This window comes from Hypanus sabinus, chromosome 12 (assembly GCF_030144855.1).
Source record: "Hypanus sabinus isolate sHypSab1 chromosome 12, sHypSab1.hap1, whole genome shotgun sequence".
Classification (NCBI taxonomy): domain Eukaryota; kingdom Metazoa; phylum Chordata; class Chondrichthyes; order Myliobatiformes; family Dasyatidae; genus Hypanus; species Hypanus sabinus.
Genome location: NC_082717.1, coordinates 107,863,604 through 107,881,322, shown reverse-complemented (window position 1 = coordinate 107,881,322; position 17,719 = coordinate 107,863,604). Strand labels below are relative to the sequence as shown.

Sequence of the window (17,719 nt, the reverse complement as noted above, 5' to 3'; positions counted from 1 at the left end):
ATGGGTTAGTAGTTACTTGAGTTACTGTCAACTTCCTGTCAGCTTGAACCAGTCTGGCCATTCTCCTCTGATCTCGCTCATTAATTAGGCTTTTCACCCACAGAACTACCGTTTGTTGGATGCTTTTTGCTTTTCACACCATTTTCTGTAAACTCTATAGACTATGATGCGTGAAAATCCCAGGAGATCCACAGTTTCTGAGAGACTCAAACTACGCTGTCTGGCACCAACAATCATTCCATGGTCAAAGTCACTTAGATCACTCTAGTGTTTGGGCTGAACCTCTTGACCATGTCTGCGTGCTCTTATGCATTAAGTTGCTGCTGCACGATCGGCTGATGAGTTACGTGCATTAATAAGCAGGAGTACAAGTGTACCTACTAATGTGGCCACTGGCTGTATATTTTGCAATCTGTGTCCCTCTTTACTACCTCAGTGAACTTTTGTCAGGCAATGATCAGTGTGGATGACAGGCAGACAAAAGCTTTCGTCACTGTGTTGGGGTTCACTTGACAAAAATAAAATGATAAATTAATAATAAACATTTTCCTCCCACAGGAGCTTTATTACATTCCCAGAAGTGCTTCCGTGGAAAACACCGAGTGTTTACTCAACAGATTCCTAGACCCTCAAAGTTCAAAGTGAATTCACTAACAAAGTATCTACACAGCACAGTCTGTTGTCCGCTGATCCTGTTTCCAGTTACTCTTCTACAGATTTGCCACAGAAAAGGGATCTCCGCGTTGTATGTGCTCTGATATAAATTCTGCTTGGAACTTCGCTACGTCACCAAATACAACCCAGAGTAGAACAAAAAAAACCAGCAGAAACAGCGAAAAACTACAAGCAAATGGGCAAGTTGCAAAAGAAGACAAAATGTGCAAATGCAAACAAAAAACTTTAAAAAATAACAATTCATTTATTTAGATATACAGCACGGAATAGGCCCAGCAGCCCTCCTATTTAACCCTAGCCTAATCGCAGGACAATTTACAATGACCAATTAACCCACTAACCGGTAGGTCTCTAGAATCTGGGAGGAAATCAGAGCACCCAGAGGAAACTCAGTCAGTCACTGGGAAATCGTACAAACTCCTTACAGGTGGCACCAGAGTTAAAGCCTGAACTCTGACACCCAGGCTGTAGTAGCATCACACTGACTGTCGTGCTACTGTTGGTGCCCCAGTAACTTAACAGTGCTGAGAACACTGGGCCCATAGTTTGTGGATTCAGTTCAGAGTTGATGCAATTGAAGTTATCCATGCTGATTCAAGAGTCTGATGGTTGAGGGGTGATAACTGTTCCTGAACCTGGTGGTGTGGGTCCCGAGGTTCCTGTACCTCCTTCCTGATGGTTGAGGGGTGATAACTGTTCCTGAACCTGGTGGTGTGGGTCCCGAGGTTCCTGTACCTCCTTCCTGATGGTTGAGGAGTGATAACTGTTCCTGAACCTAGTGGTGTGGGTCCCAAGGTTCCTGTACCTCCTTCCGGATGGTTGAGGGGTGATAACTGTCCCTGAACCTGGTGGTGTGGGTCCTGAGGTTCCTGTACCTCCTTCCTGATGGTTGAGGGGTGATAACTGTTCCTGAACCTGGTGGTGTGGGTCCCGAGGTTCCTGTACCTCCTTCCTGATGGCTGCAGCGAGAAGGGAGAATGGCCTGGAGTTTGGGAATCTGGCATGGCCCAGTGTTAAATGAAGGCATATGGTGTGTCAATGACTCTGCCTCTCTTCTCAGACGGACGGAAAAGAACCCAAAGCACCACTCTGAAGAAAAAGGGAATTCCCCACAGTGTCTCGAACACGATTACTTCCTTATCCCTCTGATGGCTGTCACACTGCTTTCTGCATTCAGAAAATGGCCGCCGAGTTCTCCACACTACTGCAGTGAATTCCCACTGACAGTACTCCAATAAAACTGAAGGACTACCGAGAACACTGACGAGTTTTGCTAGGAGTTGAGGTATCGGGAACAGTTGAATAGAGCAGGATTTTATTCCCTGGGGCGTAGGAGAATGAGGGGAGATTTGATAGAGGTGTACAAAATTATTGGGGGGGGGGGGGTGCGGTATAGATAGGATAAATGCAAACAGGTTTTTTCCAGTGAGGTTGGGTGAGACTAGAACAAGAAGTCCAAGGTTAAGGGTGAAAGTTGAAAGGGGAGCATGAGGAAGATTCTCTTCACTCGGAGGGTGGTGAGAGTGCGGAACCAGCAGCTTGCACAAGTGGTGGATGTGGGTTTAAATTCAACATTTAAAAGACATTTGGATGGCAGGAGAATGGAGGGCTATGGTACGGGTGCAGGTCAATGGGACTAAACAGAGTAACAGTTCGGCACAGACTAGATGGGCTGAAGGCCCCATTTCTGTGCTGTAGTGCTGTATAACGCCATGACTGGAGGGAGCTATCCACACCAGGGTGAGAGTACTCTTAAACCATCTGCCATGGGTTCGCCTGATGTGAATCTCAGTACAAGAGAGGGGGGTACTGCTACAAGGTTCAACATACATTTATTAACAAAGTACGTTTATGTCACCGTATACCACCTCAAGAATGACTAACTTTGAAACTGATACAGTTTCTTGAAAATGATTTACTTTAATAACGAAGTACATTTATGTCACCGTATACCACCTTGAGAATGACTAACTTGCAGGTATTCACGGTAGAGCAGAGAAATAACAACAGAATCAATGAAAAACTACTCACAAACGGTCAATGTGCAAAAGAAGACAAACCGTGGAAATACAAATAAATAAATAAATGAGACTGAGAACATGGGATGTAATACAGAAAAGGTGAGTTGTATGACATCTGATGTTTGTAAGACATTTGTTTGGTCAGGCTACTGGAGAGGAAGAGTTATGGTCCAAACACAGGCAAAGGGGACTGGCTCAGGTAGACAAGCTTTATGTATTTATTGAGATACAGCACGGAACAGGCCTGTCTGACCCTTTGAACCACGTCACCCAGCAACCGTCTGATTTAACCCTGGCCTAATCCTGGGACAATTTACAGTGACCGATTTACCTACCAACCAGTACATCTTTGGACTGTGAGAAGAAACTGGAGAACCTGGAGGAAACCCACACGGTCACGGGGAGAACGTACAAACTCCTTACAGGCAGAATTGAACCCGGGTTGCCTGCACTGTGGGGCATTGCACTAACCACTACTCAGCCGCGCCTCCCCAATTGCGCCAAAAGGTCTGTTTCGAAACTGTGTGACTCTATAATCGTATTATTTCTCTGGTTAGGTTACTGACCACTTCAGTAACCGTCCTTGCTGCTTTAACTATTTTAGTAAAGGTTCAGCCTTCTGCCTGGTACATATCACACCAGCTTTAGCCAACAACGACGTTTCCCCAGAAGTGCTTTGGAGCAGTTTCCAGCAGCAACTTGCGTTCACAAAGACCTCTGTTTCTTTAGTGCTCTCTCAGAACGCCCAGTTTATAGACAACACATTGTTACTGCTGTAATGCAGTTTCTCATTTGCGGGCAGCAACACCCCACAGCGTTTCATCACATCGAGTCCGTCTGCTTTTGTGTTTTGACAGGGCAAGAATTAAAGGGCCAGGAATTCGGAAAATCCTGGAAGAACGGCTAAAGAGATTCTCCTCATTTCTGTTCTAAATTGTGATGAAGTATCCAGAACACTTTCAAGGAGCTATACCTCAAAAAGTTGCCACCCATCACCCAGGTCATGCCTTAATCTCACTGCTGCCATCAGGGAGGAGGTACAGAAGCCAGAAGGCACACACTCAGCGATTCAGGAACAGCTTCTTCCCCTCTGCCATCAGGGAGGAGGTACAGAAGCCAGAAGGCACACACTCAGCGATTCAGGAACAGTTTCTTCCCCTCTGCCATCAGGGAGGAGGTACAGAAGCCAGAAGGCACACACTCAGCGATTCAGGAACAGTTTCTTCCCCTCTGCCATCAGGGAGGAGGTACAGAAGCCAGAAGGCACACACTCAGCGATTCAGGAACAGTTTCTTCCCCTCTGCCATCAGGGAGGAGGTACAGAAGCCTGAAGGCACACACTCAGCGATTCAGGAACAGTTTCTTCCCCTCTGCCATCCGATTCCTGAATAGACATTCAACTCATGACCACTACCTCACAAAAAGGTATTTTTGTTTTATTTTTTATTTCTGTTTTTCTTGTACTACCTCACTACTTTTTTATTTCTATTTTTGCACTACTTGTTTAACTATTATATAAATATATAATAGTTAATATATTTAATAAATATCTATCTACTGTAATCCATGTTGTTTTCTATTATTACATATTGCATCGTATTGCTGCTGCACAGACAGCAAATTTCATGACATATGCTGGTGAAATTAAACGTGACTGATTCTGTCGACGTCTCTCTTTTGTGAGACTGTGCCCTCTGGTCCTCCTGGTAAAGAATTAGCCTCTCCACATCCACTCTATCTGGGCTTTTCAGTTGGTCCAGAGAGGCATATGGGCCGAACATGGACAAATGGAACTATCTTATTTGGAGATCTTAGTTAGCATGGACCAGGTGGGCTAAGGCCCTGTTTTACTCTAAAACCACAGCAGGAATTTGGGTTCAGTAGATTGTGATTAAGACTTTCATCAGAGCAAAGTGTCAGTGCATTTGAATTTGAGGAGTAGGAGAATGTGTTGTTCAAAGATTGAAAAAACCAGCAGATGAAATGAGTGGGATGACTTGCATAGCTACAATACCCTTCAGGGCCTTTTTGACCCTGAGTTGCAGGAGGCTCCAATTCAGAGCTGCCCCAGAATGTACTACAACAGCTGGGCTTGCTAAACATTTGAGAGTGGAAACATTTTTGGGAATGCAGGAAAACAATTACAGGAGGCTCATTCCTGCGGTGAAGAGTCAATTGCATCTGATTTACGTGGCCAATCAGTCCATTCCAGAAAGCCACATCAATCCATCCGGCATATGTTTGTGTTTGAGATGCATTCCTTGCAGAATACACGGCCCTGAGTCAACCTGGGGGTAAGATGCAGCCCCCACAGAGCACACCGCCCTGTATAAACTATACTGCAGAAACTATGTACAGGTCACTCTCAAGTTCTGACAGGGCTCCGACCCTGTGAGCTGATTCTAACCCGAAGAGTCAGAAATAGTGGAAGATGCCTCCAACTCTGTCTCTCTCTATCCCTTTCCTTCTCTGTCACTTGCTCTGTCTCTCTTCCTCGCTCTCTCTCTGTCTCGGGCCTTCTCTCTCCACCCCTCTCCCATCAGGCAGAAGATACAGAAGCCTGAAAGCTCGTTCCACCAGGCTCCTGGACAGCTTCTAACCTGCTCTTATCAGACCCTTGAATGGAGTTCCTGTATGGCAAGTTGGATTGCGCATCTCACAATCCACCTTGTAATGTATGATATTGCACTCTTTCTGTAGTTTTTACACTTCATTCTGCATTCTGTTATTGATTTCCCTTGCTCTGTGTCAATGCACTGCGTAATGATCTGATCAGTATGAACAGCAGCTCAGTACATGTGACAATAATAAACCAATTCACAGTCAATACAAACCCAGGAGGGCCAATATATGCACACTGCGAGACACAGATGCAACTTGCGCTGCATTTAATGCACTGACCTCTGGCATGATGTAAAGTACTACCACGCTAACTTTCTTACCCAACCCCCAAAAAGATGCTTTATTCATAACGTACAGGCCCTCCCCAGCCTGTAGATACAAAGAAGTGCTTGGGAAACGGGCGGGATGGGTTTCCTCACAAGATGGAATTCCATTCACAGCCGCATTTCCAACGGGCGGGCAAAGTTCAAAGTTCACAGTAGATTTATTATCAAATTCCGCACTTGACTCCGCATACCACTCTGAGATTCTTTTTCTTGCAGGCATTCACAGGAACAGAGAAATAAAATCATTTCTTAGGGCCAGAGCCCCGCTGTGAGCTGGAACATGACACTATCGACATCCACCATGCCTGCAATGCATTGCAATACCCTCCTTTACAATGAGGCAACATGACTAGCGCTTGCCCTCCTTTAGGGTTTTTTATTACACAGGATCCTGTCACTCAACGCCACAGCCAAAGACGCTGCAAAGATCAGGCAAACGAACTGCTCCAGTTTCAGAGATACAGCTCTGGAACAGGCCTTCTGGCCCAGTGACAATCAACCTACCAACCCGTACGCAGACACAAAATCACTAAGAACAGAATGCACGGGAGCTGAACGAGCCCATCGACTCTGCTCCACCATTCCACCACAGCTGATCTATTATCCCTCTCACCCCACTCTGTGGCCTCCCCATCACCTACGATGCACTGACTGAACAAGAACCTTTCAACCTCCTCCTTAAAAATACCCAATGACTTGGCCTCCACAGTCGTCCGTGACAATGAATTCCATAGATCCACTACCCCCTGGATGAAGAAATTCCTCCTCATCTCGGTTCTAAAGGGACGTCACAATTCAAAACTGTGATGAAGGAGGGGAAGAAGCAGTTTCTGATAATCATTCCGGGTTGGTGCTTGGAATGAGCTGCCAAAGGAGAAGGTGGAGGCAGGAACGAAACAACATTTAGCAGGTATATGGGCAGGTACTTGAATGAGTAGGGCATAGATCAACGAATTTATTTATTCAGAGACACTGTGTGGTCCCAGCGAGACGAACTGCCCAATGACCTAGTTAACCCTAGTCTAATCAGAGAAAAATTGCAGTGCCCAATTCATCTACTATCTGCTACGTCTTTGAACTGTGGGAGGAAATTGGAGCTCCCGGAGAAAACCCTTGGGGTCACTTCAACACCAAAACTGAACTCCGAACTCTGACGCCCCGAGCCGTAACGGTGTCGCGCTAACCGTGGTTAAAGGTAAATAGAATTGGCCTGTCTACCCCAATCCCATTGGCTTACATTTGAGCCGCATCCCTACAAACATTTCCTACCCGTGCACCTGTCCAGGTGTCTCTTAAACATTGAAGAGAGAGAAAAGATTAGTTTTATTTGTCCGTCCTTTATGTCAACGACCAATGCGGCCCCGACATGTGCTTGGGGCAACCTACACTTCCAGCACTAACACAGCATGTTCATAACTCTCTAACCCCAACCTGGGCGTCGTTTAGAAACCCACACGGTCATGAGGAGAATGTACAGAGTAGAATTAGAGATCATGGGTCCAAGGGCGAAAGGTGAGGCATTTAAGGGGAACCTGAAGTGGAACTTCCTCACTTAGAGGGTGGTGTTGAGTGTGGAACGAGCTGCCAGGGAAGTTGCTGACGTAGGTTCAATTGGATGGGAGGGGAAGGAGATCTATGGTCTGAGTGTGTGTGGGTCGATGGGATCAGACAGTATAACAGCTTGGCACAGTCTAGATGGGTCACTTACCAGCAGCCTCTCATTGGCCGAGAGCGTTTACATCCTGATTTAGCCAACAATGACTCAGCAGATGGGGACCTTGGACCCATGACACACACCGCAATCCTTATGCGTTCCGTCATCTCAGTCACTGCTTTAGACCCCACCCTTTTAGTGCCTTCACCCATTAGCACACAACACGAAAGGCTGGAAGAACCCAGCAGGTCTGGCAGCATCCATGGAAATGAATAAACTGTCGACATTTCGGGCTGAGACCCTTCATTTAGGACTGGAAAGGAAGGGGGAAATGGGCAGAACAAGGAGGTCTCCTCCTCTTCCCCTTTCTCCCATGGTCCACTCTACTCTCCTATTAGATTTCTTCTTGTTCAGCAACTTATCTCTTCCACCTATCACCTCCCAGCTTCTTACTTCATCCCCCTCCCCACCTGCCCAGCTTCCCCTTCACCTATCATCTGCCAGCTTGAACTCCTTCCCCTCCTCCAGCCCACTTTTAATTCTGCACAGTCAGGGACACTAGGGACCAGAGGGCACAGCCTCAGAAGAGAGGGGCATCCATTTAAAACAGCGATGAGGAGGAATTTCTTTAGCCAGATGATGCTAAATTTGGAAAACTCATTGCCACAGATGTCTGTGGAGGCCAAGTCATTGAGTATATTTAAAATTGAGGTTGATAGGATTAGTCAGGGTGTCAAAGGTTATGGGAAGAAGGAGGGAGAATGGGGTTGAGAGGGATGATAAATCAGCCATGATGGAATGGCCGAGCAGACTCGATGGATTGAATGGCCTAATTCTGTTCCTGTGTCTCACTGAACTCCTTATCAAGTTGCACAGCCCCAGGTTCAGGAACAACTGTACCTCAACAACCATCCCATTCCACAGCCCCAGGTTCAGGAACAGCTGTACCTCAACAATCATCCAGGTCCACACCACCAGGTTCAGGAACAGCTGTACCTCAACAACCATCCCATTCCACAGTCCCAGGTTCAGGAACAACTGTACCTCAACGACCATCCCATTCCACACCACCAGGTTCAGGAACAGCTGTACCTCAACAATCATCCAGGTCCACACCACCAGGTTCAGGAACAGCTGTACCTCAACAACCATCCCATTCCACAGTCCCAGGTTCAGGAACAACTGTACCTCAACAATCATCCGGCTCCACACCACCTAGTTCAGGAACAGCTGTACCTCAACAATCATCCAGGTCCACACCACCAGGTTCAGGAACAGCTGTACCTCAACAATCATCCAGGTCCACACCACCAGGTTCAGGAACAGCTGTACCTCAACAACCATCCCATTCCACAGTCCCAGGTTCAGGAACAACTGTACCTCAACGACCATCCCATTCCACACCACCAGGTTCAGGAACAGCTGTACCTCAACAATCATCCAGGTCCACACCACCAGGTTCAGGAACAGCTGTACCTCAACAACCATCCCATTCCACAGTCCCAGATTCAGGAACAACTGTACCTCAACAATCATCCGGCTCCACACCACCTAGTTCAGGAACAGCTGTACCTCAACAATCATCCAGGTCCACACCACCAGGTTCAGGAACAGCTGTACCTCAACAATCATCCAGGTCCACACCACCAGGTTCAGGAACAGCTGTACCTCAACAATCATCCAGGTCCACACCACCAGGTTCAGGAACAGCTGTACCTCAACAACCACAGTTCCACTTTCTAGTGCACATGACAAGTGAGGACTGAACCCCTCCCGTCCTTCCAGCCTCCTTTACTTCACTCTCCTTACCTTACTCTTAAATCCCCCAGCATCCCTTCCAGTCCCTTTCCCTGCCCTCTTGAACACCTCTTGCTCTTTACTCCTCCATTTCTCTTAAACCCCCCCATCCCTTCCCACCCCATTCACTCTGCATGCCCCTCACTCATAACTACCCTGCCTCTCCCACTCCCCCCACCGTCCTCCTCCACTTCACTTTTCTGCATGTCTCACTCTCCCCCCACCTTCACCCTGAAGCCTCACCCACCACCCCTTCCGGCTTCCAGCATCCTTCACTTCAGACTGGTAGACGCCCCATCCTTAATCCCCACCACCCTCTGCCTGTCTCCTCGGCCCCTCCAGAGCTGCTGATCACCCTGCCCCGTGACTCTGCAACCCCGAGCCCTGTACTAATGAAGAATATTGTCCACAAGTAACGAGAGAAATCCCTTCACCGACCAGAAGCAGCCCCCTCCCCTTCCCCTACACCAGCCAGCAAACGTTGGTGAGAAAGACCCCAGTGCACTCACCCCTTCTCTTGAAGAGCTTGATGAAGGATTCTAACTTTCTGTTAATGAACACCACCATTTCCTTTTCGCGGTTACTCCGTCCTGCCGGACACCATACCAACCTCGCAGCCTGCCCAACCCCACCAAGACCGTACTGCCACTTTGCAAAGCTCTCTGCAGACTTGGGGTGGGGCGGGGAGGGGGCTCTATTTTTATGGCCAACAGTTGCTTGAACTCATTAACCTGATACGTTTGTTTCTCTTTCTGAGAGAGTCTTCCCTTCTTATACGAAAAGAAAGCCTTGAAATTCCGGAAGTTTCAGCCCCTCTCTCTCTCTCTCTCTCTCTCTCTCTCTCAGTTGAGGTGAACTGAAAATGCAGGAATATTATCCCTTCGCCTTGGCTCAGCGATACGCCACAAGTCACGGCACCCTGAGCTATCATCGAAGGTCCAGACGCAGGTTGCAGTCTGTGACGGGAAGAGGCAGACAATATGGAACGAGTAGCGGCCGGTTTAAAATCCACCTGTGCCTCTCAAGACTGAGGGAATGCGTTAAGAAATAAGGCAGCAAAGGACTTTCCACCCACTCACACTCCTCCCCTCTCCTGTCCTGCCCGAGTTGCTAAGCAATAGACTCACAAAGTAATTCCACACGCCCCCCCCCCCCCACCCCATTCTACTCCACGTGAAGTGAAGCGGCGGACAATCTGATTCATTCCTGTCAGCGAGGGGGGTCATTGTCTGCCTGGCCTCTCCCCCCCCCCCCCCTTTCCTCACCACAGTCAATAGCTGGATCTTTTCAATAGGACCTCTGTGGAATTGCTAATGCAGTCTGCATTTTTTTTCCACCACGGATTATCAGCTCCAATTCCCTCGTGTTCCTCAATTAATTCTCATTTCCTTCAAGTTTCTATTGCAGCTTTTGCAATTAGAGGCGGGGAGAAGCTGTAGTTGAAACCAGAAACCGTGCTGAAGTCCATTTGACCTGAAGTGTATGTGTGTGTGCATTGCCATCTTTTGTAAACAACTTTGCACACATTCTTTATCCCTTTCCCCGGATTAAGAAATCACCATCTTGTTTCTCAGTCAACTTGAAAGGGACAAAAATAAAGATTTGTCAGGTGTACATGGAAACAAACATCATTTGTGTCAATGGCCACCACAGTCTGAGAGTGTGCAGGCGGGGTTGGGGAGTGTCGCCACAGTGCCAACGTAGCGTGCCCACAACTCACTAACCCGCACACCTTCGGACTGTGGGAGGAAAGCAGAGTGCCCGGAGGAAACCCACCTGGTCTCGGGGAGAACGTACAAACTTCTTACAGACAGTGGCAGGAATTGAACCCTAACTTTACCAAAAAATTGTTCCCTGATCAGGGACGTACAAATAAAGAAAAAAAAAACTCTGAAAAACTGAAATAAAGTCTACGGAACTAGGCAGCAGATTCACCAGAGGTGAAGAGGGAGTGGGTCTGGACAGTGATTCAAATTCAGAGACACAAACATTAACTGCCCCGCTCATTTCCGGGAGTGTCCTTTGCACTGATCGGACCTGTGGTGAATTCCCAACATTTCACCCCACCACCTCCTACTAAATTAAGATGAAAGGTTTCGTGGTTTCCTTTTCCTAATCAATAAACTCTCATGATCAGCGCAGTAACCACCCCAACATCTCCCCCCAATTCCAAACATCTCCCCCCCCATTCCAAACATCTCCCCCCCATTCCACACACACAATCTCACGCCCACATTTGCACAGCCTCTCTCACACAGACTCACACTCAGCTCCTTTCTCTCTCTCTCTCTCTCTCTCACACGCACAGCCAGTTCCTCTCTCTACCACGCAGTCTCATACACCCATATTCACACTGCCTCCGCCACATACAACTTCTCTCTTGCACACTCATACTCAGCCTCTCACAATTTCTCACATGTGCGTACACCCAGTTTCTCTCTCTTCCACAAACACCCAGTTCCATTCTCACTCTTTCTCTCCCTCACTCACTCAGCCTCTCTCATTCAGTTTCCATCTCTCTCTCTCACACACACACACACACACACACACACACACACACACAGATGGAATGCTACAGACACTAATTTACGGGAGGGAAGCAACAGCATTCGCATGCCTACGTGGGGCGACTTATAATTTTAGAGTGGGAAAGGGGCTTGCTTTGCTGTTGTTATCGTGTTCAGTTAACTTATTGTGAACGTGCTGTGTTGGTGCTGGAATGCGTGACAGCTCCTGCATGCTGCCCCCTCAGGTTGCGTTGCTTGTGAACAGAAATGACCTACCTATTTCACTATAGGTGTGGTTTGATGTCACGTGATAAGTGATCTGCGCCTATAACGTCCAGTATCACATGACACAATGCTCGGCCTTCTCGACCACTGAGCACGTTTACAAGGAGCACTGCCGCAGGAAAGGAGAATCCATCATCGGAGACCCCCACCACCCAGGCCACGCTCTCTTCTCACTGCTGCTATCGGGAAGGAGGTACAGGAGCCTCAGAGCCCACCAGCAGTTTCAGGAACAGTTAGTACCAGGCTCCTGAACCAGCGTGGATAACTCCACTCACCTCAACACGGAACTGATTCCAACACCCATGGACTCACTCTCCAGGACTCTGCAACCCATGTTCTCAGCGTATTATTTATTCATTGTATTTGCACAGTTTTCCACCTTTTGCACATTGATTGCTTCCCACCTCTGCTTGTGCGCAGTTTTTCGTCGATTCTATTGTGTTTCTTTGTGAATGCCTGCAAGAAAATGAATCTCCAGCTATGTGCATGGTGACATGCACCTTGAACACCTGAACTTAACTCTTTCGGATTGGCTCAATGACGACCCCCTGGCACCTTCTCCCTGAAACCAGGTGTAGGTTTCCCCTCTGCACCCTGGTTCCCTCCCACATCCCAAAGCTTGTAATCAGCTGCTGTAAATTGTCCCCAGCGTGCGTGGGTGAGGGGTGGAATCTGTGAGGTGGGAATGTGGGAAGAATGAAGCTTCGGATGAGTGTGAATGGGTAGCTTCTTTGCGGTGCCCCGCGGATATTCATCCCCGTTTCGTATATGTTACTGACGTATCACTATCAGACAAAGACCAGCACAGGTGCGACCGACATTCAGATTCCAGTCTGAACAATTGCTATCAATCACTCACAACCAGGCTCATTATCACTGACATGTGTTGTGAAAGTTGTTGCTTTGCAGCGAACAGTGCAATATGTAAAATATAATATGTTACAATAAGAAATATACTGTATATAAAATATTGAATATTACAAAAAGAAAGCAAAAATACTTGATGTCCACGCAGAAATGTGATGGCGGAGGGGAAGAAGCTGTTCCTGAAACAGTGAGCCCAGGCTCCTGTACCTCCTCCTTGATGGAAGCCTTGGGTGATGGGGATTATTAATGATGGATGCTACCTTTTAGAGGCATTGCCTTTTGAAGATGTCATTGATGCTGGGGATTATTATTCTGTGTAAGACCATACGATATAGGAGCTGAATTAGGCCTTTTGGCCCATTTCATCATGGCTGATCCACATTTCCCCTCAGCCCCGATCTCCTGCCTTCTCCCCATGTCCCTTCATGACTTGACCAATCAAGAATCTATCAACCTCTGCCTTAAGTAGCCATGACTTGGCCTCCACAGCTGCCTGTGGCAACAAATTCCACAGATTCACCACTCCCTGGCTAGAGAAATTCCTCTTCTCTGTTGAAAAAGGGTGCCCCTCTATTCTGACGCCCCCCACCGTGGGAAACATCCTCTCCCCATCCACCCTATCAAGGCTTTCAGCATTTGATAGGTTTCAATGAGGTCACCCCTCATTCTTCTGAACTCCAGTGAGTAGAGACCAGAGGCATCACACTCTCCTCATATGACAAGCCTTTCGATCCTGGAAATCACTTTCGTGGATCCTCTCTGACCAATTAAATGATACCAATCGACCTGCTTCCCTTGATCAGATTCCAAGTTTGATGGAGTCTTCTCCTCCTCCCTTCTCTTTCGGCCATGGCGATGTATCTTCATCTGCTCAAAGGTGCTTAAGCTGAAAGTTAAGTCCAAGGCCTGCAGAAATCGTGAAAGTTCGTTCAGACCGTTCAAATGTGCATTGCTTAAAGGGAAATTACAGACTGCTGACTGCAGCCCGGGTAATCCAGAAGAGGCAGCCTACCACATATCACCATGCCTCACTGGTGCCAACGTGAGCATCTATCATGGGAGCGTCTAGAATCTGAAGGCAGGGCCTCAGAATAGAAAGACATCCATTTGAACAGAGATGAGGAGGAATTTCTTCAGCCAGAGGGAATTCACTGCCACAGACAGCTGTGGAGGCCACATCAGTCAGTGTATTTAAGGTAGAAAATAGATTCTTGACTGAAGGTTGAGGGAAGGTGGGAGAACAGGGTTGGAAATAATCAGGCATGATTGATTGAATGGCAGTGCAGACTCAATGGGCTGAAATTCTGCTCCTAGATTTTATGGCATTATGAAAACAGGTACAGAGTAGATAGGCTGAATGGTCTAGTACACAGAAGTCAAGTTTATTGCCAAATACACAAGTACGTGGATGCAAAGGTGCAAATAAAATCACCCTTGTAGTTGCATCACAGGGCAGACTCGATGGGTCAAAAGGCCTCATTCTTCTCCTATGTCCATAGAAGCCTCCTGACCTGCTGAGCTCCTCCAGCATTTTGTGTGTGTTGAACAATGCCTGGCTTCTTTCAGAAGAGGATCCAGGATACTCAGGAGAGGAGTGGGATGGACAGAATGTGAGATTCCCTCTGATTTTGTAATCAGCAATACATCTGTTAGTGGCGGTGTCACAGACCACCCGCAAAACCTCCCACTGCTTCAGTAAGGGGTGGCCTTCCACAGCTGGACAGTGAAGTACCGCCTCCCCTTCACATCAGGCACTAGTGTCTTCCTTCGCTTACATCTTTGTGCTGTCACGGGCAAGCAGCATCCATCACCATCCAGGTCAGGCTCTCTTCTCTCCGCTGTCACCGGGAAGGAGGTACAGGGACCTCAGGACCTGCACCACCAGGCTGAGGAACAGTTATTACCCCTCAACCGAGGGGCCGGAAGAGAGGGGGGAGGAGAAGACTCCTCAAGCTTGGAATCTGATCAAGGGAAGCAGGTTGATTGGTATGACCCCTCTTGAACCAGTGGGGATAATGCCACGCACCTCAACACTGAACAGATTCCATAACCTATGGACTCACTCCCAAGGACTCTACAACTCATGTTCACAGTACTACTACTTTATTATATATATATCTTTTGTTTTCACAGAGTCTTTGTGTGAAGCTTTTCACTGATTCTATTGTATTTCTTTGTACTACTGTAAATTCCAGCAAGAAAATGACTCTCAGGATAGTATATGGTGACGTACATTGTGGAGAGCGTCCTAACAGGCTGCATCACCACCTAGCATGGGAGGGCGGTTAGTGCACAGGATCACAGTGAGTTGCAGAGTAGTAAACTTCGTCAGCTCCATCACGGGCATGAGCTTCTGTGGTATCCAGAACACCTTCAAGGAGAAATGCCTCAAAAAGGCAGCGTCCAGTCCACCATTAAGGACCCCCATCACCCAGGGCGTGCCTTGTTCTCTATGCTACCATCAGGAAGGAGGTACAGGAGCCTGAAGGCACACATTCAACAAATTTCGGAACAGCTTCTTCCCCTCGGCCACGTGATTTCTGAATGGACACTGAACACATGAACACTATTTCACTACTTTTTTATTTCAATTTTTACGCTACTTATTTAACTACTAATATGTATACTTTCTGTAATTCGTGCTATTGTTACTTATCGCATGGAATTGCTGCTACAAAGACAACATTTTTATGACATATGTCAATGATATTAAAGTGACTCTGATTCACATAAGTCCTCTGATAATAAATGTACTTTGGACTTTGACCTGTCCTCATGTTGGTACTGGCCTTAGTCAATCCCAACCAGCTGCAGACAGTGAGAGTCAGGAAAGGGATAATCCAAGGTCAGTCCAGTGGGAAGTCACAGAGACAAGCGGACAGTTATTGTACTCCACTCCAGCCTCAATTAAAACTGTCTCAAATGAACTGCGTAGCAGATAAAATCGAAGCAGAGTGATTCTCTAATCGGCCCCTGCCTTTAAACAACGAGCTGTGAAGAGAAATGTCAATATGAGAGCAGGGAAGAGGGAAATGTTAAGCTGTAGGAAATGTTTAATGAATATCTGAATAACTCGACTCGATAATGAGTAAATCTCACTGAGGGAACCATTAACAAACTAACTGCATGTCAAACCATCTCAGGCACAGTTCATTTCCAACTGTGTCGACAAACACTTGGGCTGTAGTCACCTTCCACGCTGGTGGTGACGTCGAGGGGCACAGCTAAATAGCGGACTAAATTCACCTAGTACAGTGTTCAAATCTCGCCACAAGTCACAGCATGGAAACAGGTTCCTCCACTCAACTCATCCATGGCAACCATATCTAAACCTCTCCTGACAAGTGCAGTTGTCCAAATATCTTTTAAATGTCATTAATATACCTGGCTCAACCACTTCCCTTGGCAGCTTGTCCCAAATACTGACCACCCTCTGGCTGAAAAAGATGGTTCTGATTAAATCTCTCCCCTCTTACCTAAACCAATGTCCTCTAATCCTTGATTCCCCAACCCTTGGAAAATTGCTGGTAACAGGCATAATGTTGAAAACACACGCTTGGATCACAATTAATGCATTGGAGTGAACCCATCAACACGAGGAAATCTGCAGATGCTGCAAACTCAAGCAACACACAAAATGCTGGTGGGACGCAGCAGGCCAGGCAGCATCTATAGGGAGAAGCGCTGTCGATGTTTCTGTCCTGACGAAGGGTCTTGACCCGAAACGTCGACTGTACTTCTCCCCATAGACGCTGCCTGGCCTGCTGCGTCCCACCAGCATTCTGTGTGCATTGCCAGAACATCAACTTGCATTTTCAACAATATAGAAGCAAATTCATGGCGTCAGACACAGGACGGTTGGGTTTTGTAATCTGTTATTGTGATGTGTTCCTCGATACAGTCATGCTTTCTGTTTATACAGATCAGATCATTACACAGTGCATTAGGGTAAAACAAAGTTAAAAAAAAAAGAGATTCTGCATATGCTGGACATCTAGAGAAACACACAAAATGCTGGAGGAACTCGACAGGTCAGGCAGCATCCGTGGAAATGAATAAACAGTCAGTGTTTCGCGCCAAGACTCTTCTTCAGGACTGGAAAGGAAGGGGGAAGAAGCCAGAATAAGAATGTGGGGGGGGGGGTGGTAGAGGGAGGGGAAAGAGGACAAGCTGGAAGCTGATAGGTGAAGCCAAGTGGGTGAGGGAGGGGAACAAAGTTGGGGAGCTGTGAAGTGATGGATGGAGAAGAATGAATCTGATAGGAGAGGAGAGTGGACCATAGGAGAAAGGGAAGGAGGTGATGATGAGCAGGTGAGAAGAGAAAGGGCAAGAAAGGAGCCAGAATGGGGAATCAAAAAGCAAAGGAGGGAGAGGGGGAGAAATTACTGTAAGGTGGAGAAATCGATGCTCATGTCATCAGGTTGGAAGGTACCCAGATGGAATATGAGGTGTTGCTTCTTCACCCTGAGAGTGGCCTCATCTTGGCAGTAGAGGAGAGACCATGGACTGAGATGTTGGAATGGGAATAGGGACTGGAATGAAAATAGAGGAGAGATCATGGACTGAGATGTTGGAATGGGAATGATGATTGGGATTAAAGTAGAAGAGACCATGGACTGAGATGTTGGAATGGGAATGATGATTGGGATTAAAGTAGAAGAGACCATGGACTGAGATGTTGGAATGGGAATAGGGACTGGAATGAAAATAGAGGAGAGACCATGGACTGAGATGTTGGAATGGGAATGATGATTGGGATTAAAGTAGAAGAGGCCATGGACTGAGATGTTGGAATGGGAATAGGGACTGGAATGAAAATAGAGGAGAGACCATGGACTGAGATGTTGGAATGGGAATGATGATTGGGATTAAAGTAGAAGAGACCATGGACTGAGATGTTGGAATGGGAATGATGATTGGGATTAAAGTAGAAGAGGCCATGGACTGAGATGTTGGAATGGGAAT

The 17,719-nt window shown here is 47.2% G+C and overlaps 1 protein-coding gene across 6 annotated transcripts in view; it reads right to left on the bottom strand.

The window, feature by feature from the left end:
* LOC132403274 (NHS-like protein 1) overlaps nucleotides 1–17,719 on the bottom strand; it is a 367,698-nt gene that overhangs the window by 43,385 nt on the left and 306,594 nt on the right. Inside the window, exon 1 of one of the 6 annotated variants that reach the window (XM_059986706.1) lies at nucleotides 9,605–9,803. The exons of the other annotated variants lie outside the window; for them this stretch is intronic. Coding sequence (XP_059842689.1) covers nucleotides 9,605–9,662 — 58 coding nt within the window. The 5' untranslated portion in view covers nucleotides 9,663–9,803. Of the gene's footprint in view, nucleotides 1–9,604; nucleotides 9,804–17,719 lie in introns of those variants that run through there. 6 annotated transcript variants of the gene reach the window in all.